This window comes from Austrofundulus limnaeus, unplaced genomic scaffold (genome assembly GCF_001266775.1).
Source record: "Austrofundulus limnaeus strain Quisiro unplaced genomic scaffold, Austrofundulus_limnaeus-1.0 Scaffold45, whole genome shotgun sequence".
Taxonomy (NCBI): Eukaryota; Metazoa; Chordata; class Actinopteri; order Cyprinodontiformes; family Rivulidae; genus Austrofundulus; species Austrofundulus limnaeus.
In genome coordinates, this window is record NW_013952447.1 from 1,892,378 (window position 1) to 1,901,693 (window position 9,316).

The 9,316-nt window shown below is 40.2% G+C and overlaps 1 protein-coding gene across 1 annotated transcript; it reads right to left on the minus strand.

Moving 5' to 3' along the window:
• Positions 1-283: 283 nt before the first annotated feature.
• Positions 284-1,858, minus strand: helt (helt bHLH transcription factor). Its single transcript, XM_014007905.1, has 4 exons — positions 1,750-1,858; positions 1,139-1,243; positions 941-1,037; positions 284-767 (listed from the first exon to the last, which is right to left on the minus strand). The coding sequence occupies exons 1-4, from the start codon at positions 1,774-1,776 to the stop codon at positions 289-291; spliced, it is 708 nt and encodes a 235-aa protein (XP_013863359.1). The 5' UTR covers positions 1,777-1,858; the 3' UTR covers positions 284-288.
• Between the last annotated feature and the right edge of the window lie 7,458 nt (positions 1,859-9,316).

A 9,316-nucleotide genomic window follows, 5' to 3' on the forward strand; every position in this document is an offset into this window, starting at 1 on the left:
CATATATCCAATACAATCTAATAATTTAAAAAAAAACTTGAATTGAGTTCAGTTTAAAAGTTTGTGTTTTTATGAAATGAAAGAAAATAAAAATGTTTTAGGCCTTTTCTCTTCAGTTAAGTAAAAACTTCTGGTGATTTTTGGATTTACGCGCACAGATCATCAAACAAGTCAACCTAGTGAGAAATAATGTATTTATTCACAGCATGTACATGATGTTATAAATAAAAACAACAACAACATTACAGGGGGAAAGTTTTTTGCTTGTTTGTTTTTTGTTTCGTTTTTTTACATGGCGTGCTGAGCGCTGTGCAGACTGAACGTGTTCGCGTGCGTGTGACCAATGAAGTTGAAATAATGGTGATCGAGTCCCTGCACCGGCGACAGATATCCTCCGTGCTGCTGAGCGTGCGCAGAGAGCGGTACGGTTTGGTACGAGATGGCCGGGCTGCGGGCCGAGCCGTGCCAGGAGAAGTGTCCAGCCGGGCTCTGCTGAAACACGGAGTCCGGTGTGGGGCTGTGGTTGTTGTGCTCCGGGGAGGAGTGCAGCTGGCTCAGGTAGTCKGACGGTTCCTGCGCGGCGCCAACCGAACCGAACAGCGGCTCTGTGAGCGCGCGCGACTTGGAYTGTAGAAAGGCGAGGATCCGCGCGTACTTGATGTCTTTGGTCTCGGCTCGATCCTCCGTGGTCAGGTAGTGCACCAGGTTCTTCATGCACTCGTGGTATCCGTAATGGAAGTAGTTGGCGAACTCAGCCAGCAGCTCACCTGAAATCAACCAAAAGGTCAGCAGCGATTAAAACTCTGACGCACAAGAAACTGCGTCTCAGACTAAAATAATAAGAGATTATTCTAATTCAGTTTCTTTCGAAAAACTTGTCAAACTGCTGCAGGATGATAGTGATGTGATGCGTAAAGTGTGGGGGGAAAAAATCACTGACCTTTCTCTCTCCCGCGGGGGAAATCTGCTGAGTGGAGCGCTCGCAGGTACTGCACTGTCATCTCCAAGATTTCTGCTTTCTCCAGTTTCCCAGAGTTCTACCAAAATACACAGTTCAACATTTAAAACACATGACAATAATATTATAGAAACTATATTTATTGATAAATGCTCAATGCACATCTGAAAAATAAAATACCTGTTTAGCTAAAGCCATGGGGACGGTTTTTCCGAGTTCGTTGAGACAGCGATTGATGCGGTCTCTTCTTCTTTTCTCGATGACTTTGTGAGAGATTGGAGTTCTCTGTGGAAAAAAGAAGAACAGCAACCTCATTTCATTGCATCTCTGCTTCAAATTAGTAGAATGAGCAAGGAGACAATCCATGATACAAAGCGATAAATTGATGTTTGAAACTTTTTTCTAAGTGATCTATTTTTGGTGATTTTTACGCGCCGCGCGCATCCAAAGCGCGCAACGGCAGACATCAGCACTGAGTCCCCGTTAAAAATAAAACAAATGATGTTGTGTTTGTARCATATTATGTTACTGCTGTCATGCAATTACTTTAAAAGTGACAAACAGGCGGCTTTTTAAAAAACAAATTGCGCGCCGAAGTGAACCTGCAAGGTGCGCGCCACGCGAGAGCGTTTTATTCCTCTTGCGTGAAAATCGCTCAAAATGCATGCTCGACAACAAAACGCCAAGGAAAAAAAACATCTAATGTACTATTTTTCCACAGATAATTCAAAAATAAATCCCAATCCAAAGTGTGTCAGTCCTGAAACGCAGTGCGCGCGTGGAGCGCATACCTTCCTGTCCTTCATTTTTGATGCCATCGACGATTTTCAGGCAAAATTCTTCCGTTCTSTGCTCAGTTGGAGACGTGTTCAGATCTGGACGGAGAAGAGGCAGACTGAGGTCTGAGTGGGAAGTTGTCTCTTATAAAGAAGCCACTCATTCACGGTGTAAATTATTCCACGCGGGATTAGAGCCGCGCATTGGTTAAATGTGTGCGTTTGGGATCAGTTAAAAGAAACTGTTTAAAAAAACTCTAAAGCTACGGGGCTGGCAGTGGGGGCAAACCTGCTTTGTTAATCCACGTGGCTGTTCAAAGGACACGTGATTTACTTTGGGAATATTATTTGCATAGGGAACAAACACAGGCGGGAAATAAGCAGCCGGAGGAGCGCTGGGATCCGGCGGAGCGCACTGTGCGCACTCAAAACAAAGCAGGCCAAAAAAGGAAAGAAAAAAAAAAGAGAAACCTCTTTTCTTCCACGTCGCGTTTCTCACACGATCGCCTGTTTCCAAATCCCAGCAAGCGACCTTTTCTGTGGTCCAGGCCCGGTCAGAGTTTTAAGGCCTGTCCAGTATCATTAGAGTAATTAAGTAAGCCTTTAATAGGCTGTTCCGCCGAGTTCAGGGGAGATCCTTTGGAGACGGAGTCCCCCCCGTTTGCTCCCGGCGTTTCTCACACGACTTGGTGACACGTCCATCTTTTATAAAAGATGGCAAGCTTTTTGTTTACGTTCTTTCTTTCCTCGGACTCCTCGGCAGGTGCGTGATTAGCCCTGGCACACGAGCGTCGTCTGCGTCAGGGCCGCGGCGTCTCCAGCAGCCTCTGGCACACGAGGGTTACCCACCACTGGAGACTCTTTGGAGAGGCTCAATTTGTATCCTATTATCCTATAAGAAAATGTCTATTCAGTCGAATGAATAGTTTCATTGGCCTAAATTTTAATAATACTGTGAAAGAAAGGGAGAAATAAAGAAGAATGCAGCTGGTGTTGAGCGCGCATTATTCCCCGTCACCTGCGAGATGCGGAGCCTGGAGACCCCTATTCATTTGCCTAATTTCGGTCAACTTAACAAACTTTGAGAGAAATTATACTGCCATTGTTATGAAGGGTGAAGCTTTCTGATCGAATTAACAGCACGTTTTGATCCGGTAAATGTCATTAGAAAGAAAGAAACAATCGCGTTTTAAAGGGGCCTGGGGAATGCGCCAAGTGGAGACGCCAGAGCGCAAAAAGCACAAAGGCTGCTAGTAAATACCACAGGGGACTTTTGTACCCTCACATTGCTCAAGTTTTCTTTTTCCTACCCCTAAACAAAGGGCATTATTTTATACTTGAATACATTTCGTGCAACAATCGGCTGTTTTTTTCTCTTCAAACATATTTTCACAGCAAGGCCCACAACAGATTTATTGTGYGCGCGCCGCAGATTCTCTCATGCGCCACAACAGTTTGCTCCCCATTCTTTTCTTTATTTTTTTTGTGACTGAGAATGTTTTAATCTGGAAACTTTAGCCATGCTTTCTTACGTGATCCTGTGATGTCGATAAAGCAGCAGTTGTAGAAGAAAGCAAAGTTTTTTGAAGCTTTTGGGGAGTTTTTGGAAAAAACCGTGGAGAGAAAAGGCGCATGCGAGCGGGACGGGGGCATAAAATCCTATTACTTGAATGTGGAGTTTTTAAACACTTTTATGCTTTCCCCCCCTTTTATAGCTAATGCATAAAGACTTGTGGTTTGTTATTTTTTTAAAAGAACTATAATAAACACGGAACAGTTCCTACCCTTAAATCTTGCGTCAGGAAGGATAAATCGGAGTGAGGGAATGTTTATAATGAATCACTGCAATGTGACAAATGTAATTCGTGTTCTGATAATTTATCTGAAGAAAGTATAAAAAGTGTTTGATTGTGTGAATAAATACATTTGTGTTTTTGTTCTCTCTGGCTGTCGATGTCCAGCTTTTATGACATCATTCATTTAAACACCCACTGTGTGCCTGCAGCGCTAAAGTGACTCAAATAAAACAAATGTTCAACTTTGAATAATGCACGCTGTCTGAAGCCTCTGCGCATGTGCAAATGTTCTGAGTCGCGTTTATCAGTTTCAATTCTCCACTGAAGACGGCGGTGGTTCCCAAAGTTGGGGTCGGGACCCCACTTTGGGTCGTGAAACACCACCTGAAGGTCTTTCATTGACTTTTATAAAACAATTTAATGGTAAATAATAATGATAAAAAAGATAGTTAAAATTATGTCTTTATGATTGTTAGAAACAACATATGCAATGGTAATAAATTATATATTTAAAAGTGCATCGTATTTGTTGAGACTGTTTATGTTGTCTTTATGCCTTTGTTTGCTTATTTGTACATTTAAACGAGCAATATTTGGACTCACAGCCTCTGCCACTGTTATTTTGTGGGTCTGAAGATGGTTGGAAACCACTGTTGTCTGTTATAATAACTTATTGCTAGAATATAAACAAGATCATGATAACACCACTTGATTTTTGATTCTGACATAATTTAATCCAGCAGAACACGGACATTGAAATTTTAGTCTCTCTGTACATGTGTACTGAATTAGGAATGACAAAAAATAAAATAAAAAAGTTGCAAACAGATCTTCTCTGTAGGACATTTTGGTTTTGAGCACAATATTTGACTCCAGATTGGCTCATTGCTTGTGTTTATATTAAAAATAAACACACAGCAACAAACATGACAATAAATCCATGCTGAGTTTAACTTGTTTTGTTCAAACTTGGAGAAAGAACCTCTAAGGAGAGAAACACAAAGTGGTTCACAAAGAAATAACTTTTACTTAAATCCTCGCTGCAATAGGCCTTCAGCTTGTTCCACAGTTTTCCAATGTTTTAGGCTCTTATGTTTGGACAAAAAGCAAACATTAAGTGATGAAGAATCCTACAGTCATGAGGCCCTGTCTGCAGCAGCAGAGACCACCGTTGTCGGGCGCTGCGCTCTGACCCGTGGTGACCCCCCTCAGCACCCTCTCCATGAGGGTCCACAATCCTTTGGCCTGGCGCGCCCCCCTCAGCCTGGACTGCGGCAGTTCACACGGTCCCCACTTAGCCCCTAGAATGATCGAAGCTGAGCTCAGAATATTTAAAGTCCTGTTCTTTTCTATATAAAAAATAAAGTAACACAAATGAGTTCATACTAAAGCAAATAAATGTGTTATTCTTCTCATGTTTATACTCAAATACACATTATATCTGTTTGTGATTATTAACCTCTAACAGGGAAAAACCGGTTTGAGCAAGCTTAACACAAAAAAGCCTGTTGATATTAAAATATGGATGTCTACACATGACTATCAAAAAATCAAATACTCTCCAGCATGTTTAATTTGATCAGTTCTCACATTTTGTCAAGCTCACGCTTCAAATTTTGATTTGTGTCGAAATATCTTTCAACCCAACATGATTTTCATCTGTAAAGTGTTTTAAATATGGAGAATAAAGTTGTAGGTTTGTAAAGTAAGTCTTGTGTGACCTCTTGTGGTCAAAATGAGAACAACAGCAAGTTTTACTTCATCTTTCAACAAAACTGGTGCTGTTTTAAATGAAGTAAGTTTATATAAGAGACGTAAAAAAATTCTACATTTACAATAGCTTTATTGTTTGTTATTTCTAATAGGAAGTGTTTACATGAAATATTTTTCGGCACAACAAAAATAATTTAAGTAAATCCTTAATTATGATTTTTTTATTGTTTCATCATTTGATCTTTTCTAAACTGAAACACATCTATTTATGAAAGTTGTTCACCCTTCATTGTTACACYGCTTTAACCAATAAAAGAAGGTCTTTCAAACAATTATGCAAAGCAGCATGTAAGCCAGTCTCCTATTGGCTGAGAGCTGTTTAAGGAGAACTGAATACCAGACTGCCGCCACTGCCGCTTCCTCTGCTTCTTTCTGAAGAATTACAGTAAAGTCTGCAGCTGCTTACAGGTTAGTTCAACATTAACCGCCTTAAAAACGCTGATATCAAAGCATAACCGAGATACGAGGGTAAAATGAGTAAAACAAGCTGTTTACGGAAYGGGTTCATTGTTTATGCCCGAAACTGATAAGAGCCACGTTTTTCATATTCTTTTTTTATTATTATCTGCGGTATGTTTGTTTCCGCTTGTTGCATGATGTTCTCACTGTGCGTTCAGTCGCCTACGTTTAATCAGAATAATGAGCTCGTGTTTTGTCTGTGTGAGCAACATGCGCGTGAGTGAGTGTGAATGAAAACAGAGATCTGTACACGTAGCAGCATCATGGATGATGAGCAGACGCACATTGTAGCAGGACTTTCTGCCCCCCCCCCCCCCACACACCACCACCACCACCACCACCGTTCATCTCTCTCAGCAACTTTATATTAGACAGAACTGCCGAGCAGTTTGTTGTTACTTCATTAAATAAGATTAGAAGGAGTGTGTTGGAGGAACAATGTCACCATTATCTGCTGGGGCTTCATGTGTTGGCATTACGCCACATGCGTGCGTGCGCGCGCAGAGGAAGTTGTCAGGACTGCACCGTGTGTTTGTCCATCAGTGTTTTTTTCCGCGGGGGTGGGGGGAGAATATGATTTGACAACAAACTCGTGTCTGAACTAATGAGGTGATTGTCTGGAAATGTATTCATTTCATTAAAAAAAACAAACAAACAAAAAAANTTTGATTGTTTTAGCTTGTGTTTTGATTGTTTTATGTTGTGTTTTGATTGTTTTAGCTTGTGTTTTGATTGTTTTAGCTTGTGTTTGATTGTTTTAGCTTGTGTTTGATTGTTTTAGCTTGTGTTTTGATTGTTTTAGCTTGTGTTTTGATTGTTTTAGCATGAGGTCGGCACAAAAGGCTTCTTCAGAGCCATTTTTGGAGCTAACAGATCAAACTTACCTCTCATGATTTACACGGCCACAAAGGCCACCTTCTATTCTGTTGATTGTCGAGTCGCTGAGTTGTTGTAATGAAGGGAACAAGGTCACATGACAGATTTGTAGCCTCATTTGTGTCCTCGCAGATCACAGACCAAGTGTCAATTTTATGGCTTTTAAAACATATTGGTGACAGGAAGTCAAGGCTGAAGGCTTTGACAAGAGGAAGTCTGGAAGTCCTTTTCAACTGAGGAAGTAAACAAAGGATCAGCAGTTTTTCTACATTTAATAAAACTACAAACTGAAGCAAAGAGGCCTTTGAACCAACGTCCTCAACATTAGGAAGCAGCGTCTCAGGAGGACACATTATATTTAACGTGCAAGCATCGTTTCTGTGCTTGTATAAAAGTGACAGTTAGTGTAAACACATTATGTAAAACCAAAGATTCAATTTGAAGATATGATTTGCTGTTTTTTACACTGATTTGAATCATTGATAGTAGAGACGTGAGTTGTAAAAAGGAAACAAGTCAAATTTCCCTGTCAGAAAAGAAGCACCTCAACTGAGCAGCTCAGTTTACTTCAGGTGTGTCTGGATTTCATCCAGAGCCTCACAGGTAAGTAATAAATGTACATCCTTAGATCGGCTCAAAAAGATGAGGCTGTACGGTTTTCAACCTGTCAGCACTTTATTAAAGTTTGTGATGTTTTTGTGTGTCTGAGATGACTGCAGCCTGCCTGACTCAGCTGTGCTCCGTCCCTCAGTCGACACACATTGTCTGCTTTCACCAGAAACCTTCGTAAAACTTTCTCAGCAGCAGAAATTTGACAACTCAGTAAAATCCTGTCTCATTTGATACGAGCTGCTCTGGCAGCGACCAAATAGTTTTACTACATTTCCAAAAACAGATTGAGATTTTTTTATGACAGTTTGGAAGTAGTGGGTTTGAAACAATGTTCAATACAATAAATTAATAAATGTTTAATTATCAGTTGAGTTTTACTCACTGTTGAGTTGTGCTGAGCAGCTGCCATCTTGAATTCTGAACTCTCCCACTTTCAGACCGGGAATTCCCACCAGAGGGATGTTCCATTTTAAAGTTACAGCTTATAGGTGGGAAATTCCCACTTCCCATACAATTGGGCTGCAGCAAAAGTCGCTGTTGAAAATGCAAATGGAGACATTACAAGGCATATTTCATCAGCTACTTTTGAACCCTGTGTACCTCCACCTAGTGGTGGGATGTCATCATTTGACAGTTAAAATAATCCAGATGCATTATGGGAGATGTAGTTATGGTCAATGCTGGCTTATTTTAGAACTATATATCTTTGAAGCACTTATGGGCCACATAAAATGTTGTGGTGGATCAAATTTGGCCCGATGGAGTTAGAGACGTGATTTTAGTGATTAATATCAGAATATTTCCTGGGTAGTTTGCTGTGAACAACTCACCTCTCAATTATTTTAACTTTGTTCATTTTATTTAAAAAACACATTTAAATACAACAAAATACAAATCATATAAAATGAAAGGTAGTAGAAGAAAAAAATCGCATATCTGTCCCTATTTGCAAGAAATAATATTAATTTCAAACAATAGTAATCAAATAATTTAATTTCATTTAAAATTTTCATTAAAAATAAAATAATAAAAATAAAATAAAACACAAAAACATACATACAATATGCATAATTGTTTTCTTAAATCTTAAGGTTCAGACCTCTCCGATGACCAGGGTTTCTGATTCCAGCGTCATTATCATCTGAAATAAAGCCAGACACAATTTCACGTCTTTCTTTATTTCTCTGTGCAAAATGGAGACCAAAACTGCTGGAGTATTTCGTGGTGCGCAGTAGTTACCTAGCAACCAGAGGAAATTCAAAGACAGGGACATTGTGAGACGTAAAGCTGTGCTGGCTGAGCCCCTTACTTAAATCTGTGTTTCAGGTCCGGGATGTTTACCATGAGGACTGAATCACTGCTTATCCATGCATTATATGTGTCCATATGGTGATGACATTCACCCTCAGCATCACAGATGCACCTGAGCAGCGGGCAGCTATTAAAGCACCTGTGGCCTTGCTCAAGAAGGCCACGATGTGTGCATGGCRAGAAACTAGAAACTATCTACAACTGGGTGAGATGTAGCCGCACCCTGTTTTTCAGTTGAGGATCAAACTGGAGCTACTGGTTTTGGTGAGCATGCTCGTGTCCGACATGGTGGGAACCATGTTATTCAAGCCTTGAAGCCTTGCTCTGTGTCCGGGTCTCTGCCCTGTTCCGTGGGAGTTCCGCATGGTAGCATACTGGGCCCATTGCTTTTCCTATTATACATAAATGACCTTCCAAAAATATTGAAGTATTCAAATATTTTAATGTATGCTGATGATACTGTTCGTTTTTTGTCTGAAGTTGAAACAGAAATTATACGTTTATTCAAAAATTAGATCCAATCTGACATCTTCTGTTTCAAATATCTATCTTCATGCCATTATACTCTCAACCATGTTGTACTGTTTACCTGTTCGGTCTCTTACAACAAATGAAATCTTAGAACCCATAGTTAGACTCTACAACAGGGCCAACAAAATTCATAAAAAAAAAAACCTTCCTGGTTGGACTCATCACTGTACAGTTATTTCATTGTCTGATGCCTTGACTTTTCAAAATTATGTTTTGTATAGTGG